This window comes from Cherax quadricarinatus, chromosome 60 (genome assembly GCF_038502225.1).
Source record: "Cherax quadricarinatus isolate ZL_2023a chromosome 60, ASM3850222v1, whole genome shotgun sequence".
Lineage (NCBI taxonomy): Eukaryota > Metazoa > Arthropoda > Malacostraca > Decapoda > Parastacidae > Cherax > Cherax quadricarinatus.
Window position 1 is genome coordinate 8,439,694 of NC_091351.1, and position 20,275 is coordinate 8,459,968.

Genomic DNA, 20,275 nt, shown 5'->3' on the forward strand with positions numbered 1-20,275 from the left:
CTTCTCTTATTATCCTCATTCCTCTCATTCCCCACGAGCGTTATTCAAGTGCTTCCCTTTCTCAGTAGTCAGCCTTAGTAAGTAGGTAAGTTTATTTAGGTACAGGTACACTTAAGTACAATTATCATAGTGTAAATTAGATAGGATAACCCAAAAAAAAAGTCAAAGTGACTTATTACCATTGGGTTCCTTAGGTTAGGTTAAGTTAGGTTAAGTTAGGTTAAGTTAGGTAAGGTAAAGTTTGTCAGGAAACAGGACAAATGTTTCTTGACGCGGGTGTTAGTCATATGATGACCCACAGCGGGAGTTTTAGGGGATCTAACCGAGGCTTACCCGTCCACCCCGTTAAAAATTATGGATATGATTATAACCCTTAGGAACTGGTGTGAACTGTAATACACCTCAGCCTTATCCTTACTCTTATACACCCGGAAAAACCTCGATAGTATTACCACCTCAAACTATGCAGTCTTGGAAAGGCTAAGATCAGCAGGCATACTGTAGAGTGATTAAGGTTTAAATTGCAACAGATGTTACCGCACCTGCTGAAGCGGCCATTGCCTACGTCATTATTTCGAGGATGGCTGTTTAATGTGACCTTCCCTCATGTCACCTGTCTTTAAGGCAGCCATAAAGAACCTAACTAAGGTCTTTATAGTCGCCCGATAAACTTTCATGTTCCTAATAATTAGGCCGGGACGACCACTCTGATATTATTGTCACGAGAGAGTTTAGTTTCTGGATCACATGTATCATATCGTAGAAGTTTATAAATAAGATAACGCTAGAAACTCCTATATTTAATAAGAAAACTCTAGGAATTCTATATTTAACCGGGAATCAGTCGTATAGACAGATGTTTAAGTAGTTTAATGTGAGCAAAATTTTTTTTTTTTTTTTTTTAATATAGTTGAAAGATATTTTATTTATAGTTTCAGTATTAAATGGACCTGCTACCATTCAAGACCACAGTTCGAATCCCCGTTCATTCCTCTATTCATAAGATGTTTTATTTACAGTAGCAGCTAGTTTATTTTTGAAAGTTGACGTATGACCCTGTATTCGCCCTTCCCAGCCTACCTCACTACCTATCAGTAAGGTGACTTGCTTTTGGCTTTCCACTATGTGGAGGTCAGATTTTTTACTGAGGCTAGCAACTACAGAAGACCCATTTGCACCACCAACTGGTGGTGCTGCAGCTTGGTGCTCTGATCGAGAGCCATTTGCACCACCGGCTGGTGGCGCTGCAGCTGGTGCTCAAGGTAAAGACTATTTGCTTCACCGGCTGGTGGTGGTGCTGCTGCTGGTGATGCTCGGGACGAGAACCATCCGCACCAGTAACTGTTGCTCGTCAATAGGAGGGTGGTAGCTCCGTCTGTGTTAGGTTTGAATGATTCCTGGATTACTTATACTGGCTTCTATGATTAGTATGATAATGTCATTGAATGTGTTAATGTGGTAGGACGTGAGTGTGATATCCTGCCTCTGAGTGATGGAATCTGGCCACTTGAGGAATACTTATTGTAGTGAGAGAGTTTTGGATTTATGATAAACAGCTTGATCTATTAAGTGTTTTGGTAAGTAGTTGGTGTGAGGCATTTTGGTCCTAGATGTCTGTGTGGTAGGTGTGAGAGGTGTGCTGTGAGGGGTGGTGTGTTGTGAGGGGGTGGTGTGTTGTGTGGGGTGGTGTGTTGTGAGGTACGAGGCAGGACAGTGGGCTTCACCCGTGTGGTCTCTCTCCCACAGCACGCGGCCCTGGTCGGCGGCCCCAACGCTGTCAATTGTCCTCAGTGCCAGAAATTGTTCATGAATGGCGAGCAGCTGATGGAACACATGAAGTATACGCATAGGGACCCTAACGCCTCGGGAGTGGCAGGTTAGTTGACGTCCTCATACTATTGTTTATTGTTGTCTTCACACAGCACGCCATCCACATCGGTGGCCCAAGCGCCGTCCACTGCCCCCACTGCGACAAGTACTTCATGAGTGGAGAGCAGCTTATGGAACATATGAAGGTGGTACACAGGGACCCCAATGCCTCAGGCGTCGGAGGTAAAGTGGGCCTCCGTGGACAGACGGCCTCCAACCCTTAAACTAATCCCCTTGATGGTCATATATCTGATATACCTATTTATATGTATATGTAAATGAAATTTAATATATTACTGTAAATGTAATCGTCTTATGGTTAATATTTTGTATTGTAATCCTGTGCCAGATATTTTAAAGTATTGATATTTAGTGTTTAGCCTAGAAGTGAGGTATTGTTGACGCGGTATTGTTGTTGCAGCTAAGCGTCGTACGGCGTCGCACTCGTGTCCTGTATGCGGAAAACACTACGTTAACGAGGGCAGCTTGCGGAAACACCTGGCCTGCCACCCGGAGACCTCCCAGTTCACCTCCTCCCTCAGGATGTGGCCTTGCTCCGTCTGCCACGCCGTCTTTACCCACGAGTCAGGTTAGTGATGCACAGATAACCGTCACAAAATCTTTATCACAGTGTTTCGCTCTGGATAAAGCTTTATCAGGTTACACGGAGAGTTCGACTTCAGTTTCCAGCGATCACTCTACCTGGCATAGGGTCAACAGCTGCTAGAAGACAACACTGTAGCAGTTGTTTCTTGCCACGGCCCTACCAGAGGGCCAACAACTCTCCCTTCTCTTTCAGACGATTTTCTCTGGTGAATGCCATAACAACAGTCCCCTTTCTCTGACGGGTATAGTTCTCAATCCCGTCTTGAAGTGAGTGTAGTCACTCTTGGATGGAAGGAATGGATGGGTGGGAGGGGAGTGGGATGTCAATACACCTTCATACCGTGACCTGATTCTTAATGGTGGGTGTCACAACTGTTGACAGGAACTTGACTTCTGTAATCAAACTTATTTTGATTCACTCCAGGTATATACAGTAACTTGTATCTTTTTGATGGGTCACATTAGATTAACAGAACCTGTCTCGTGCTTGTGAGTTGTTAATCCTATTAACTGCCACCTATCTTCTACCTATTTTCCTTTTAAGAGGCCTGTCTATGGTCACTATATTTGTTAACAGAGAGCTATATCAAGTTTGTGGTCGCTATATTTATTAGCAGAGACCTGTATCCTGTTTGTGGTCACTATATTTATTAAGAGACCTGTATCCTGTTTGTGGTCACTATATTTGTTAACAGAGACCTGTATCCTGTTTGTGGTCACTATATTTGTTAACAGAGACCTGTATCCTGTTTGTGGTCACTATATTTGTTAACAGAGACCTGTATCCTGTTTGTGGTCACTATATTTGTTAACAGAGACCTGTATCCTGTTTGTGGTAACTATATTTATTAACAGAGGCCTCCTAAATCCGGCCTTTGATGAATAATAATATATGTTGACGTTACGTGATCCTGTCCCTGACAAATCTTTATCTCTCTCATGTCCTCTGAAATCAACATTTGCTGATGTCAACTTCACTAGATTCTTATTTTGTAATTCTGTCTCCTTTTCTTCTCTTCTTGTGTCTTCTAATGGCTGTGAATGTCCGAAAATACAAGTGTTTTTGTTTTCCTACAAACATACGGGCTAAATTAGGGCCTTTTTATTCTGAGTTAACGATATTTAATTCTGAACTTGAATTTCTCGAGGCGTGTGGTAAAAATTTTGATTTCTGAACACGATAAGCACTGATCCAGCTGCGGTAACAGCTGATCCAACTGCGATTATCTCTGCTCCAACTACAGTAACCACAGATCCAAATACAACCAGCGCTGATCCAACTACAGTCGTCGCTGATCCGACATCACCACTTTTAAGATTAGTGATCCTTCGGTGAATCTCTGCTCTGAATCATCACGAGACTGTGACGACTGTGACGACTGTTAATCACTTTACTATTGATAATATATCTGATTTTCTAAAACGCTGTATGACCCTTGTAGGTTCAGCGCTTCTTTTTGATAATAATAATAATAATAATATAATAATAATAATAATAATAATAACTTTGTCCTTGGAGGCAAAGAGGGGAATGTATGAGAGTATAGTTTTACCAACGCTCTTATATGGGTGTGAAGCGTGGGTGATGAATGTTGCAGCGAGGAGAAGGCTGGAGGCAGTGGAGATGTCATGTCTGAGGGCAATGTGTGGTGTGAATATAATGCAGAGAATTCGTAGTTTGGAAGTTAGGAGGAGGTGCGGGATTACCAAAACTGTTGTCCAGAGGGCTGAGAAAGGGTTGTTGAGGTGGTTCGGACATGTAGAGAGAATGGAGCGAAACAGAGTGACTTCAAGAGTGTATCAGTCTGTAGTGGAAGGAAGGCGGGGTAGGGGTTGGCCTAGGAAAGGTTGGAGGGAGGAGGTAAAGGAGGTTTTGTGTGCGAGGGGCTTGGACTTCCAGCAGGCATGCATGAGCGTGTTTGATAGGAGTGAATGGAGACAAATGGTTTTTAATACTTGACGTGCTGTTGGAGTGTGAGCAAAGTAACATTTATGAAGGGGTTCAGGGAAACCGGCAGGCCGGACTTGAGTCCTGGAGATGGGAAGTACAGTGCCTGCACTCTGAAGGAGGGGTGTTAATGTTGCAGTTTAAAAACTGTAGTGTAAAGCACCCTTCTGGCAAGACAGTGATGGAGTGAATGATGGTGAAAGTTTTTCTTTTTCGGGCCACACTGCCTTGGTGGGAATCGGCCAGTGTGATAATAAAAAATAATAATAATAATAATAATAATAATAATAATAATAATAATAATACCTTAAGCTACGATAAACTTTGTGAAATTTTTTTTACATAATTTCCTAAATGTAGAACATATTAATGAATAATACAATAATTGTATAATAAAATATGATGTTGCTTAAACCCTTCAGAAATTTTAAATGAAGGGGGGTGTGGAACAGCCAGTAGGGACGGGGGGGGGTGGAACAGCCAGTAGGGACAGGGGGTGGAACAGCCAGTAGGGACGGGGGGTGGAACAGCCAGTAGGGACGGGGGGGTGGAACAGCCAGTAGGGACGGAGGGTGGAACAGCCAGTAGGGACGCGGGGGGTGTGGAACAGCCAGTAGGGACGAGGGAGTGGAACAGCCAGTAGGGACGGGGGGGTGGAACAGCCAGTAGGGACGGGGGGGTGGAACAGCCAGTAGGGACGCGGGGACGCTCCATTCTATTGACAATATACTATTGACTACTGACGATATACCTGGCTTTCTAAAACGACATTTTTTTTTCTATGACCTCCCAGCTATGAGGGAATTCCTTAAGCTACGATAAACTTTATCCAGGTTCGCCACATACAGTTTTTCAACATTTTCAAAATACATATTACCTGGGACAGTGATGAAATAAGACATTTATTTGGAAAATTAATGTTTGAAAATTTACACGGCAATGATTTGAGAGATAATTGATTTAATATGAGAAATGACTACCCTTTGCTTTTATAATTATTGGTACACAGTTTGGTATAGAAGCGAGCAATGTTGAGCACATTTTCTCTAGTTCTCCATCGTGGTACCTGGTCCTAATAACAGAAGCGAGCAATGTTGAGCACATTTTCTCTAGTTCTCCATCGTGGTACCTGGTCCTAATAACAGAAGCGAGCAATGTTGAGCACATTTTCTCTAGTTCTCCATCGTGGTACCTGGTCCTAATAACAGAAGCGACCAATGTTGAGCACATTTTCTCTAGTTCTCCGTCGTGGTACCTGGTCCTGAGCACATTTTCTCTAGTTCTCCATCGTGGTACCTGGTCCTGAGCACATTTTCTCTAGTTCTCCATCGTGGTACCTGGTCCTAATAACAGAAGCGAGCAATGTTGAGCACATTTTCTCTAGTTCTCCATCGTGGTACCTGGTCCTAATAACAGAAGCGAGCAATGTTGAGCACATTTTCTCTAGTTCTCCATCGTGGTACCTGGTCCTAATAACAGCAGCGAGCAATGTTGAGCACATTTTCTCTAGTTCTCCATCGTGGTACCTGGTCCTGAGCACATTTTCTCTAGTTCTCCATCGTGGTACCTGGTCCTAATAACAGCAGCATATAGCGTCTTCACAGTTGAACAGTTCTATTAAACGATCCTGGGTTTGGTTATTGCTCGTAGATTCTCAAATGGGTTGAGGTCAGAAGAGTTTCCAGGTTAATTTAGAACGCTTAGCCCACTCTCTTCTCGAAGAATGTCAGCATTTTTCTGGAAGTGTTGCATGGAGCAAGATCCTGCTGGAAAATGATTCTCCATCAGGAAATGAGTTGCCAGAATTACCTTGTATTTGTCACCGTTCATGGTTCCCTCAACAATAACAAGCCGTCCAGGGCCTTTAGCAGTAAAACTCCCCCCAAAATCTTAGGTAGGTGTTTTGGCGCTTGTTGAATGTGTCCATGAAGAAGAGGTTCGCCTTTGTTCCGTCTCACTACCACTGATCTGTACCCATGTACTTCAAAATACGCCTCATTTGAAAATATAAATTTTCTCCATTTATCTGTCGTCCATCCCTTATGATCGAGTGCCCACCGCAGCCATTTTTTCTTCATAGCAGCAGTCAATAATTTTTTTTACCGGCTATCTGGCAGTTTTGCTAACTTCAAGGAGCCAGATCTCTCTGTAGATCTTTGATGATTTTCTTGGAATTCTCATTATTTCTTATAACAGTTTTGTCATTGTGAGGTGTTTTCTTTGCATTTTCTTCATCACCAGTGTCATTAGCTCTCTTCAGAATCCGACCAACAGTTGACTTTGCTAGGCTTAAATTTTCTACGATCTGTCTGATACTCAAATTAGCATGTTTTCTGAAAGCTACAATACTTGCACGCTTCCTAGATGTAACATCCATCATGAATTTCAACAGTAATCATGAACTGAAGGGGAGAATTTGGAAAAACCACATTCACTCATGGAGCACGCTTGCAGGAACAGCCTTACAGAACAACAGCAGTTGAAGCACTGACGAGAGTCGCAGGCTAACACCACAGTTAGATGGTTGCCAAAAGTCGGTAGTAAACTCTTTTGAAGTGAAAAGAACCCAAACTACATTAATTAAACCAGAGACTAAGACAAATGAGATAAATCACAAAATTTACTCCTGTTCCAACTACTCTAGACACTACTGTGCTGTAGTAATTGTTAACGATTTACTGTGGCATCGAATTGTGAATACTGGATTAAAGATAATCCAAAAAAATAATATGGCATGTTTTATTTTGAGTGGTCAGTGCCTAATATTTTAAACCAGCGTTGTTTTTCAATAATAATAACAACAGCAAAATTTCAATTATATATTTTAACCAAACTGATGATATTCTGTTTAAGAAGATTGTTATAATTATTACAATTGTTATTACAATCACTGTTATTGTTACAGTTACTAATAACATTGGAATTACTGTTACAGTGGTCCCTCGTTTTTCGTAATTAATCCGTTCCTGGAGAAGCTACTAGAAACGAAATTTACAATTTACGAATCAATTTTCCCCATAAGAAATAATGTAAATACAATTAATCCGTTCCTGACACCCAGAAGTATTAAAACAAAAATTTTTTTTTACATGAAGTATACATGTAGTACATAAACAATACAATGGAAAATGATGAAACATTAACAGCATAACACTTACCTTTATTGGAGATTCTTCTTAGTGAATGGGAGACTGGAGGAGGAGAGTGGATTGTTTATAGTTTGGAAGGGGAATCCCCTTCCAGCAACACCTCAGGAACCAATTGCTTTTCTGGGGTTGCTTGTCTTCTCTGTTTATTAATGCCACTAGGACCACCTTGAGAGTCACTGGAGTCCTGTCTCGCAAATTAACTGTGGAGAGAGCTCTGTTTCTGGCATCTCTTTAACACTTCCCTAGAATGGCCCAAGACTTTGTCACTGTACATGTTGCCAACATGGCTTGCAACAACGTTGTTAGGGTGATGTTTCTCCATAAAGCTTTCTATCTTACCCCACATAGTAAAAATCTCTTTAATTTCTGAAGAAGGCACCTTCTTCCATCTCTCTTCCTCCTCCTCTGCAGCAAGATTCTGAGCTGCGATCTGTTGCTCTTCCTGCTGAAGCTCTTGCAGCTCCTCAGTGGTGAACTCTTCGTTGTGGTCTTCCACCAATTCTTCCACATCCTCCAAACTCACATCCAAGCCCATGGAACTCCCCAGTGCCACAATTGATTTTACAACAGACATAGGCTCATCAGGGTCAGTCCCAAACTCTTCAAAATCCCTCTTGTCGACACAATCTGGCCACAATTTTCAATCGCATTTCTCACCTTCTTTACCACAGGCTTGACACTAGGAGCTTTCTTTGGAGCCATGGTAGTTATTTAGTACTTGCAAGCACTAAAATAAATGGAATATTATGAAATATTTCGCTGGAGCACGTGAGGGGACTTTCGCTCACTGGTAAACAATGCCAGACTGGCTGCCACCACGGCTCACGTCGTGGGTACGTGTCCCAGACGAACTACGATTCACGAGTCAACCTATGAAAAGCGAGTCCATGTTTAAACGAAAATACCCCTATGATTGGCGAAATTTACGTTTGCCGAGAACTACGAAAAGCGAGGGACCATTGTATTCGCATTACAGTCAATATTTAAAGCCTCGAAAATATTTCATGTTTTCAACAGTCAAATGACTGAATAATGTGGTGGAACAGGAATTGTGTTCAACTCGAACTGGTGACCTCCACAGTGATGAGGCAAACAGGTTAGGTTAGGTTAGGTTAGGTTTGTCAAGAAACAGAACAAGTGTTTCCTGACGCAGGTCTTAGTCATATGATGACCCTCCACTGGAACTTTTGGTCATCTGACCGAGGCCTTCCTCTGGCTTACCCCTCCACCCCCTTTAAAAGTTAAAGTTATAATTATAACCATTTCTGTATTTACTAAAGAGAGCTTCCTTAGTCCTGGAGAGCGATAAACCCCAAAGAGCGCATCAACTTAGCCTTTTTACAAGACTCCTCAAACCCATGAACAAGCACTTAGGACGTTTTAATGGAAACATTTCCGTCTTAAGACTGAAACGTTTTTGAGAATAAGATCCCAGAACCGAGGTGTTTCCTTTGTAAATTTCCTAAGTATCTGGTATTGTGCTGATAACCACAGGTTGTCTGCATTATATACCAGGTTTTTACCCATGACTACTATTGTCAATTTGTTTACAAAGTAGCAAGTGTCCTCCTGCTTACAAAGTAGTAAGTGTCCTCTTGGTTACAAAGTAGTAAGTGTTTTCTTGGTTACAAAGTAGTAAGTGTCCTCTTGGTTACAAAGTAGCAAGTGTCCTCTTGGTTACAAAGTAACAAGTGTCCTCTTGGTTACAAAGTAACAAGTGTCCTCTTGGTTACAAAGTAGTAAGCGTCCTCTTAGTTACAAAGTAGCAAGCGTCCTCCTGGTTACAAAATAACAAGCGTTTTCTTGGTTACAAGGTAATAAGCGTCCTCTTAGGTACTATGTAATATTTCTTTAAGTAACCTTACATTACCGTGAATATCATTGGATTCTGGGTAATAGTGACTCTTGTCTCATTCTCAGGCGTCCAGATTGTCTTTCCGATTATTATTGTCCTGAGGTTCAAAGACAGCAAGCATTACAGGATCCTTTTGGGGCCACACCCCAGCGTTCGGGCCGAGTCCCAAACGCTGGGAAAGCTCAGGGAGTCTTCCTTCTGTGTCTTCTCTGCTTCTTCTCCAGTGCATTCTGCTCATTACCTTAAACTCCTCATCTTCCACCGTTCTTCTATGTATTGGACAGAAGAAGACAATGACTGGCGAAACGTTTCCAGAATAAAGAGTCCTAAATGTTGCCCAGACGTCTCAATTATCATTTTGTTTCTTATTAACATACTTGTCGGTACAATACCAGTAATATCATAGATGCATGATCTTGTAAGGATACCAGACAGGAGCATATACACCGAGAGGTGCATGCCTCCAGGTGTATATATAACTTGAATTTGCTTTAATCCCTTTTACTGAATGATTAAATTATTATATACTGGTGGCGAATAAGCTATGTGCAACCTTATTGACTCTTGTGTAGTCGATAGGTTTTAAACCCCATTAACTAACCAAGGATACTAATGTTTGGTTGTATTGCAGGTCTATTGAACCACATGGAGCACATGCGCATGGATCCTAAGCACCAGTTCGCGGCGCAGTACGTTCTCTCCCGGGCCGCTGCGGAGCGACGCGAGCGAGAGAGCATCCTTGGCCTTGCTCAAGTTGGTCTTCAGGGTGGCGGCAACCATATGGGTATGGGCATGGGCATGGGCATGGGAATGGGCATGGGAATGGGTATGGGAATGCCACACCAGATGCAGCACCATGCCCAACACCAAGCAGCGCCCATGTCCATGGCTGCCTCGCCGTCCACTCAGAGTGACGCCTCTTCGCGCATGTCGACTCCAGCGGAAAAGCTGGAGAGCGGATTGGGTCGCATGCCGTCGCCCTCCGACGCGCTGCGTTCCATCACCAGCCACCACGACGTTATGAACCAGATGCGCCCGCAGCCCACCGACAACATGCGCGCCATGATCAGCCAGAGTCAGGCGGAACTGGTCAAATCAACACTCACCTCGCAGGCTGAGACGATCCGTTCCGTAATGGCTTCGCAAGCCGAAGCCATCCGTTCACTCTCCAATCCTCACGGCCAACCAGTGCAACCCCCACCCACACAGCAGCAGCAACAACAACAGCAGCAACAGCAGCAGCAACAGCAGCAGCAACAACAACAGCAGCAGCAGCAGCAATCTCACCAGGCTCCAGAGCCCATGGGATCTCCTCAGCCCGACATGCGTGATATGCGTGACCCACGAATGGGTGGGATGGAGTCTGCCCTCCGGAGTGCCCAGGCCGAGGCGGCCCTCCGGCTGGTGAACCACGAAGGGCGCCCCTCCCCGCAGCATCAGGGAGGGGACCTCTCAGACTCCATCCGTCTACAGGAGATGCGAATGGAACAAGCCTTGCGACTCCACGGTGACCCTCGAGCCCTGGCTACCTCCCTGCCCGGCCCCCTGGGGTTCCCTCTGGCGCCCCCCCAACACCAACCTCAGCAGCAGAGCGCCTGAACTTACACCAGCCTGCCCCCAGCCTGGGAGCAACACCCCCCGCCGCCACTCACCCGTACTAGTCCTCCGGTGAACGTGTCATGACTGTGTGTCTGTCTGTCACATCGCCTCGGTTCCACCTTTGTTCTGTTGTGTCGTATTTTTAGCTGTGATAAAATGAAATGGTTCCTTGCAGGAGCTATGTATTAATTTAATGATCACTTCTCTGTGTTAGTTCCTTGAGTTGTTGTTGTTACACGGGGTGACTGAGCGTAGAGGACCTGGGTTGGGCAGGGGGCAATCCTAAGCCTCCAGCCCTGCCAGCCACCGAGGCCCTTAACTCCCACAAGCTCCAAAAGTCACCCTCCCGACAGTTCCTCACAGTTTCTTTAAGTGCAATTTTAGGGACCAGCGGTGTGTGACACTCGATACCTACAGAAAAGGTGAGGTGTTGGGGTGTTTTAACAGGGCAGGCGCTGCTGTATACAATACCTTCATATTGCTTCCATGGCTTGACTTGATTGCAGTCATTGTGTACCTGTAATAAATATTATCTTTATACATTTTAATGCATAATACGGCGCCATTTTCGGTGCATGTTAAGCTTTGCACAGCCGAGTGTAGAAAAATGTTAAAAGGTCCTAATGCAAGCATACAATCAAACAAGATCTTTGTGAAAATAACGAACCTCTCGAATTGTGAGCGGGGTATGACTGCCTCCCGTGACCAGTGAGCCGCCGGCTTCAGTACTGCGTCCCGGATATCTAACAAGAGACCCATTACATGGCCATTTTCCTGAGGCCAGATGTGGCCTTCCCCGGCGCTCACAGTGACTCGAGCTCACTACTTGCGGCTGGGGCAGCAGAACAAGCTCTGATTACCTTATTAACTTATTATAAAAAAATGTGAGAATGACGTCCACTTTCCCTCCACCACATGACGCCTGCATAATTTTGCTGGAATCCTTCATCCCACTCATGTCTGAAGACACGTTCATCTCCTGCTCATACGATAACAAGGTCTTCGAAGAGTGATAGTGTGTGGACCATTACATAGTTTCAAGTTTTCAGATGTTAATTGCTCACTTTCGGAAAATAAAAAATCAGAGTCTGTTAAAGTTTCAGAGCCGAGCAGGTGTGGTACTGCTTTACTGACATTACAAGACTCCAAAGGTACCGTCATTGTTAAATATGTATATTGACCTTAGATCATACGGATCGTACCTACGCGTGTGTAATTATTAAAAGAAATATGTTTATACAGTTCCACATTTTAAGTGTCTAATTTTCTGATTATGATTCATCTGCGCAATATGGTAGTAAGTGTACATGTCCCCTCAAGTAGCTTTGAAGGCAAGAGATGGGTCGCTCTCCAAGCGCCACCTTAGATTTAGACAATATAGCATAGAAATAATGATTCTGGTACTCTTAGCCATAAACTTCAGTGATGTACAGATTGAATAGTAGGATTTTTTATAGCCTCGTGGAGATTTTTGTAATTTTAGCCTTCAAAGCTTCCTGATCACACCGATTGACTGTTGACTGTTCCTGCAATCAGAGTTTACCGTTAAATGCTGCTACTGTTCCCACCACCATTAGTCCTAGAATCAATTAATGTTTGTACACTACCACTACTACTACTACTACGACTGTTACCACTACTACTATTACTACTACTTCTACTACATAGACCGTAGCAATAGATCCGGAACCATAACTTTTCTAGATCCTTTACTAAGATTAGTGTAAATCTAGTTCTAACTACCAACAGTCCCATTCCTCATCCTCATCCTAACCCTTAACTCGACCCTTCCCCAAGTGAACCTCTGAAATCCACCCTCGCCTATCCCTTTTCCTAAGTCCTCGCCTTTTTCCTAAGTCCTCGCCTTTTTCCCCAAGTGCTCGCCTTTTTCCTAAGTCCTAGCCTTTTTCTTAGCTTGAACCCCAGCCTTTTCTTTTACCTGGAATTTACTTCCCCACTGTGTCTATTTTTTGTAATTGGTTAATCATACTTGAGTCGTATCCTTTTCTGGTGGTTTGATTTTACCCCTGACGTCAAATATTAAAATTTTATATTCCTTTGCCATACCTAATGTCAGGTCTATAGTTCTGCGGTTTTATTTCATGTCTTTTGGTCTTTTATGCAAATTAAACACAGATCCGTGTCGCCTAAGGTACTAAATAAGGCCATAGATTCTACGAAAAATTGCAATTTAGAGGACAAAAACAATTTTTATTTGTCTGCGAGTTTATGTAAGAGTTAAGATTGTTTTTGTCCCGTATGAGCTGTTATGTTGTTATTTCCTTTTTTTCTTTTAATTGTTATGACAGAATAAGCATTTTTTGAATTTGTATTTTACATAAAAAAGATAAAAATATCGTGCATGTTTTCTTCCTCTGAGAAAAACATTGCCATTTGATCCGTTTTTATTATCTTTTGCGATTATTTCATCATCACTACCCATCATCATCATTATTATCATTATCATCATTTGTTGCTGTCACTACTGGTGCAAAATTTGAAAAATATATATATGTTTGAGTTGTTGATTATTGTCCAGAACTGTTTTTTTTTTTTATTTTCCCGAGAATTCAAGAAGTCTTTGGACCACCATTTTCAGTTTTCCCACCACCATTATCACCACCACAACCACCACCACTACCACCACCACCACTACCACCACCACCACTGCCGCCACCACTGCCGCCACCGCTACCACCACTACCCCCACCACCAAAATTACCACCATTCTCACCATTACTACCTTTCTCCCCTCCCTGCCACTGCAAACCTACCCACCACCACCACCAATAACATACTGCCTTGCCACTTTTCCCTACTGCCACCACCACCACTACCATTATCACTACTACTACTACTACCACCACCACCACCACCACCACTACTACCACCACTACCACCACTACCACCACTACCAACGCTACCAGCACCATTTCTGCCACCACCGCTTCCATTCTCCCCGCCTCCGCTACCACCCTCCCCGCAACCACTGCCACCCCCCCCCCGCCACCACTTCCTTCCTCCCCCGCCACCACTTTCATCCTCCCCAACACGCCCATCCTCCCCAACACGCCCATCCTCCCCTTCACTACCACAACAGTCCCTTACAACCCCCTACCACAACCAACCCTCCTTCAAGCCAAACTACCTCCCTCCACCACCGCTCACCGCTACCACCCCCACCTCAGCAACCCCCACCACTACCACAACCCCTCCCCACCACCACAACCCCTCCCCACCACCACCGCTACGCCTCGTTCGAAGTTCCATAGTCTGCCGACAGATCCACCGGTATCAGGAATATTAAACACAAAGGATAATACAAGTTCCTAGTGAATTTTCCTAATCATAAACTTGTCGTTTGAAGCATTTAGAACGCATTATTCTTTGGTTTCTTGGTTGTATCAACTAAATAGCATTGAGGTAAAACTTCGACTATTTGTGTTCGTGCTTATCCAAAACGACTTCTATCCACTGAGTTCATCTTACAAAGCAATTATACAGATATTTATATAAATATATATACATTCTCGGGTCATTCATGTGGACTGGGTAGCCGAGTTCCCAAAGGTTTAATTTTTGTATTGAGGGGTTCTAAGACCCCGGGTAAGGTTGGACGCGGCTACCTGGGGAAAGTAGTATCGGGTCTTACGTGGAAAAAAAAAAGCAAAAGATTATGTTAGAGTACGTAGATCCTTACTCCGTGACGTGGACCAGAGACCTGCTTACCCACAGTACCCTCCCCGTTATCAGGGGATCCACATGGATATCTGCCTCTCCCTTTTTTCCTCGGGGCATACCGAGGAGCTCTCCGCCACACTGTTTACAAAGTTACTGACGTTTCCAGTTTATTTGGCTCACCAATGTCCCTGGAAGTTTGATTTTCGTTAATTTCCGGTTACATCAGCGTTTTTTATCCCCCCTTCCCCAAGTTCCTCCATGTGCCACTCAGCATGCGTTAACACCAACATATCCGATATTAGATGACCCGGCTCACCCAGCTGCCTCAGTAGCGGGGAGCCCCGCCACCCAACAGGTGAAGTCCCGCCCTCTGCCCCGCCGCCACGTACGGGGGCCCTCCTTGCTTCTCCGTGCCCCGCCACTACACTCGGGGGCACACCGACCTCCCCTATGTGCCCCGTTACCTCCCCCTGGCTCCCTCCCCAAGTCGCTTGTGCCCCGAATGTGATCTTCAGAGAAGACGTCAGCAGCGCGGCTGGCCACGTAAGCATAATAGTGACGGCCAGGGTGGCGACTGTGGTGGTGTGGCCACTAAGAGCTGCTCCTCGCCGACTCCCTCACCAGGAACAGGTATCAAAACTGCAGGTAGCAGGACAGACGGGGCGGCCTCAGGGGACCGTAAGTTGTCGCGCCTCCTCTTGGGCGGAGCGCACCGAAGTTGCCTTGCCCATATACCTCACGTAGCCACTGCCGCAGCCGCAGCCTGGCCCACCCCTGAGGCCGCACCCACCCGTTGCACACCCGCAGTCTTCCACACGGACACGCCGTTAGTCTGCAGCGCGCCTGAGCGCAAGCGGACTGTTGGGCTCGACTTACGACCTCGCCAGGTCGTTAAACGAATCAGTGTCCATCAAAATGGCCAAATACGAGTTAAATGTACATTTTAAAATAGTCTAAAAGACATAATAATGCAGACGTCCCAGCCATCTTCTTTGTACTATCGTATGAATTATCAATAAGTAGCGTTCAATAGACTGTTGTTGTCATGTTGTCTTTATAAATTATTAAAGGTCGGGTACATTGTGGGTAGTGCTGCAGTCAGCTGATGTACAATACTTTCGGGCCTGCTCACCCCCGCAGCCCCAACCTTGTTTTTTAAGGTCCTGCTGCACACCCATTGACTCGGTGCCTATCATCAATGTCAGGATGATGCACTGTTATCAACGAGTGAACTGAGCCATGCCAGATGTGTGTGTGTGTGTGTGTGTTGTGTGTGTCTGTGAGTGTGTGTGTAGGAGTGAGGCCAGGAGATGTAGAGCTGAGATCATGGAACAATCCTCCCAGTGCATGTTTCACCTTGCTGATGCTTCAATGGTTTTGTTCCGTTTCTTGTCCTACTGTGTAGTTACAAATGTTCATGTGTTAGATGTAGTGTGGGGAAAAAAATTTGTCAAACTCTGAACCAAGCCCATGTTCGTTCATGGGAATAAACTTGTGATGCTGGTTTGAGGTAACTTGGTTCAAGGGTAAAGCTAGGCCGTGTGAGTTTAGGCAAGCAGGACCACCAGGTGTCGAACACAGAGTCGGGGACCATACTGTACACTCCGGCTCCTAGTTCAACATACCTGCTTAAAAAATTACTATTAATATTAAATTATTATTATTATTATTATTATTATTATTATTATTATTATTATTATTATTATTTGTGTTATTGTTACTATTTTTTAGGAAAAATTATTATAATTGTGATTATTATGTACCTTACCAAGCTTCCCTAAACGGCGCTATCTTAACCTTGGCCCGTGGTACTGAATGTGTAGATAAATACAGTAAATAAAACACTTGTCCAACCGGATGACAGCTGTGTCTCCTTACCCTCTACTCTCTCTCTCTCTCTCTCTCTCTCTCTCTCTCTCTCTCTCTCTCTCTCTCTCTCTCTCTCTCTCTCTCTCTCACTCTCACTCTCACTCTCTCATCCATGCGAATTTACCGCTTCTTTAATAAGTGGCAAGTCCACATGGAAGTTTTCTCTTGAACCTTCTGCATAATTTCTCACATCTCTCATAAATGAACTTCTCAGAACTGTGAGTACTTTTCTACGAGTACATGTACAAGGTATTTTGCAATATATATATATATATATATATATATATATATATATATATATATATATATATATATATATATATATATATGTATGAGAGTCCCTAGGACAGTTCTAGAGGTGGTACCTCCCTATATATATATATATATATATATATATATATATATATATATATATATATATATATATATATATATATATATTATATATATAAAATATATATATATTTATATATATAATATATATATATATATATATATATATATATATATATATATATATATATATATATATATATATATATATTGAAAAGGGGTGAGGGTCAACCTGCTTTTTCAGATAAGGTTATATATGAAAGGATTACAAATGCAAGTTGACTTAGACCATGGCTCGGTACAGCTGGTTTGTGCATTTATCACAGCTGGTGAGACAGTATTTAGGGTTACTTTCTGATCTCGATATTGTCTCGTAAAGCCTCAGTGGATGCGCAAACCGCATGCGGCTGTTGAGCTGCGGCTTGGCCATACCCGTGTATATAATTAAGTTTGTATGTCGTTTACAATAACGACAGGATATGTACACTGAGAGGTGTATACCTCTCAGTGTACATATCCTGTGTATATACACAGTGTATACTCAGTGTATATACACTGAGAGCTTTCTTAAAACCCCGTTTAAGGGGTTACAGTATTACTGTGGTAAACAGGTGACGTGTAAACAAACGACGTTGTAATGGCTGTCTCTCCCCACAAACCGTTATTTTTTTTAGACTCCCAACAATTTTAATCCAAAAATGTATAATATTCAGGTACAGGAAAAAAAAATATTGAGGGGTTTTTTATCCACAATAGCACTTTGTCAAAATAATAACAAAATGTTCTGGAAACCATTGACCTGAGCTAATTCTAATGAGACTACACTTATATTATGACTATCAGTTAGTTAGCATTAAATCTGGGAGCCAGGTCTATGGAGCTAATTTCCTTAAAATGTATTAACTTTTGAGGAAGTGTCTAAAATGCCATTTGCTGAAGTATTTAACTTCCCTACTTTAATGATAGTCAGATTCCAATAATATTCACTGTCATTTGAGCCGTAGACCTTGTGGGGTGAGGACGTTCCTGACCCACAGATTATACACACCAGAATGCAAATTTCTCTGGATATTTACGCCAGTGTATGTGTGTCCAAACACACCGAGAGTTTTTACTTTTATCTCTAGTGATTAAAATATTCTTGACTGGTGGTGAGCAGGTTAACCACTACGTAAACGACCCTCACATCGTCAATAAGTTTACCAACTTCTACCTGACGGTGTTGTTCAGTGATGTCAACGTCTAGATTCCGACGTGTCCTGTGTGTCCAGGAAGCTTACTCAGGTATCTATATAATCTCTCAAAGTTCTTTAAACCCTGTTATAGAAATTATACTTGTCAGGGGAGAGGTGAGTTGCTACCTGAGTGACTCGTCGACGAGTCACAGTGTGACTTTGTCAATGGTCCAAGTCGGACCGAAACGTCGTCGTAAGCTTCTCTCTTTTATGTGCGGGTTATTTGTGTATCGTTCCAGTCACGGTATTGTGCCTTTATGTTATTTATAACAACCTGGTTGTTGATTACAAGGTCCAGGTGCTGGTGATGGGCTCTTGATCCAGGAATTGGAGTTCCCCCCTTTCATTATCCAGTCGATGTATGGTAACTGTGGGTTCAGCTTTCCGTGAATATAATAAACATCTTGTTTTCGGGCAGTGCGATAGCTAAGTGTGTTATCCCGGTATCCACTAAGCCCAGCCCTCTCTACTTCGATGCAATCCCCCACCCCCCATCAAAAGTAGTTTCTTGATGTGATGCCGGTGAAGGGCTCTTGATCTAGGAAATTGGATCTGTGCTCCAAATCCCTAAATTAAGTCTGAATGCCTTCCATCCCCCTCCCCACAGACGCTGTATAATCCCTACTGGTTTAGCGCTCCTCGTAGTAATAATAATAATAATAATAATAATAATAATCTGTGCAAACAAAATGAACCAGTACAGTGTATGGCGTATGTTTCTAATGCAATTAAATATCAGCGTTGAAGGTTTGAAGCCACTCGGAAGAGGCATTAACAAGTTATTATATGGGAATTAATATTCTGATTTATTCAGTCAAAATGGAAAATTGGCACCTATACACCCAAAGCCAATTTGAATGTTCCTCAAAGCAACGCAGCTTTGTAAGTTTCAAGCCAATCGGGGGGGGCATTCTCTAGTTATCGTTCATAAACCAGCACTTTAAATTTTTTTAAGCTTAACAGAAGTTGCGTTATCAGTTTATTGGCGCTCAGGGTATGTAATCGATCGGATGAGGCATTCACAAATATCCGCATGACGACCAGTATTCGAAATTTCCAGTTTTCGTGAATAAAATGGGCAAATCGGCGCCTCCCCGGCCTAAAATTAAAATCTGTTAGGTACACTTGTATTCAGTGTGTCAAGCACAGGACGAACATCGTCCAGTTGTCGAACAGAAATAAATTTGCTTCCAAAAACTGCCAAAAGTCGCACAACCCCAAATCAGTGCCAAGTTTCTGTCGAGAAACAACCCGTGAGCGCTAAAAGTTTGAAGCCGGTCAGAAAATGCATTCTCCAGTTTTCGCTCAGAATTGAACAATTCATTAAGTATCCCTGAAGGAAGACATCTAAATGACTAGCTGATTTTTTTTTTCCTTTCTTATTCTTTTTTTTTTTATTCCGTTCACAACACCACGCCTCATCTGAGTGAGGACGCGAGTGAGGACGCGAGATGAACCATGTTCTAGTGCACCACTAGTCAGGACTCGCGTTAGGGGACCTTTAGAAGTTCTTCAAGTTCTCTGAGGTTAAATATCAAAGTTTTCAAGTTCTCTGGGGGTGAATATCAAAGTTTTTTATTACCTTACAAAATCATATCACGTCTGAGTACATTATCGAATATTTAAAAGTTTGCAACTATTTTTAAGGGGAAATATAATTGTTTGGGAGTTGTTTATATCAAAAAATTTGCCGTATCCACTACATTATTTTTTTTATACACATTGGCCGTCTCCCACCAAGGTCGGGTAACCCGAAAAAAAAAGAAACACTTTCTCCATCGTTCACTCCATCACTGTCTTGCCAGAGGCGCGCCGATACCACAGCTCAGATGCTCCTTCAAATTACAAATATCCCTTTTTCTCCTTCAGAGTGCAGGTACTGTACATCCCACCTGCAGGACTCAAGTCCGGCTAACCGATTTCCCAGAATCCCTTCATAAATGTTACTTTGCTCACACTCCAATAGTACGTCAAGTTATAAAAACCATTTGCCTCCATTCCAATCTAAAACGCTCACATTCACCTGTTGAATGTCCATGCCCCTCGCATACAAAACCTCCTGGATGTCCAAGCCCCTCGCATACAAAACCTCCTTTACCTCCTCCCTCCAGCTTTTCCTAGGGCGACCCCT

The 20,275-nt window shown here is 43.2% G+C and overlaps 1 protein-coding gene across 6 annotated transcripts in view; it reads left to right on the plus strand.

Annotated features, from left to right (window-relative positions):
- dati (datilografo) overlaps positions 1-16,565 on the plus strand; it is a 1,344,633-nt gene extending 1,328,068 nt beyond the window's left edge. For 4 of the 6 annotated variants that reach the window (XM_053784634.2, XM_070097911.1, XM_053784638.2 and 1 more), the window contains 3 exons: positions 1,923-2,052; positions 2,291-2,458; positions 10,059-16,565. In XM_053784634.2, coding sequence (XP_053640609.1) covers positions 1,923-2,052; positions 2,291-2,458; positions 10,059-11,026 — 1,266 coding nt within the window. In that variant the 3' untranslated portion in view covers positions 11,027-16,565. Of the gene's footprint in view, positions 1-1,746; positions 1,877-1,922; positions 2,053-2,290; positions 2,459-10,058 lie in introns of all 6 variants that reach the window. The other 2 variants (XM_053784635.2, XM_053784636.2) reach the window with 1 other exon arrangement.
- Positions 16,566-20,275: the final 3,710 nt, after the last annotated feature.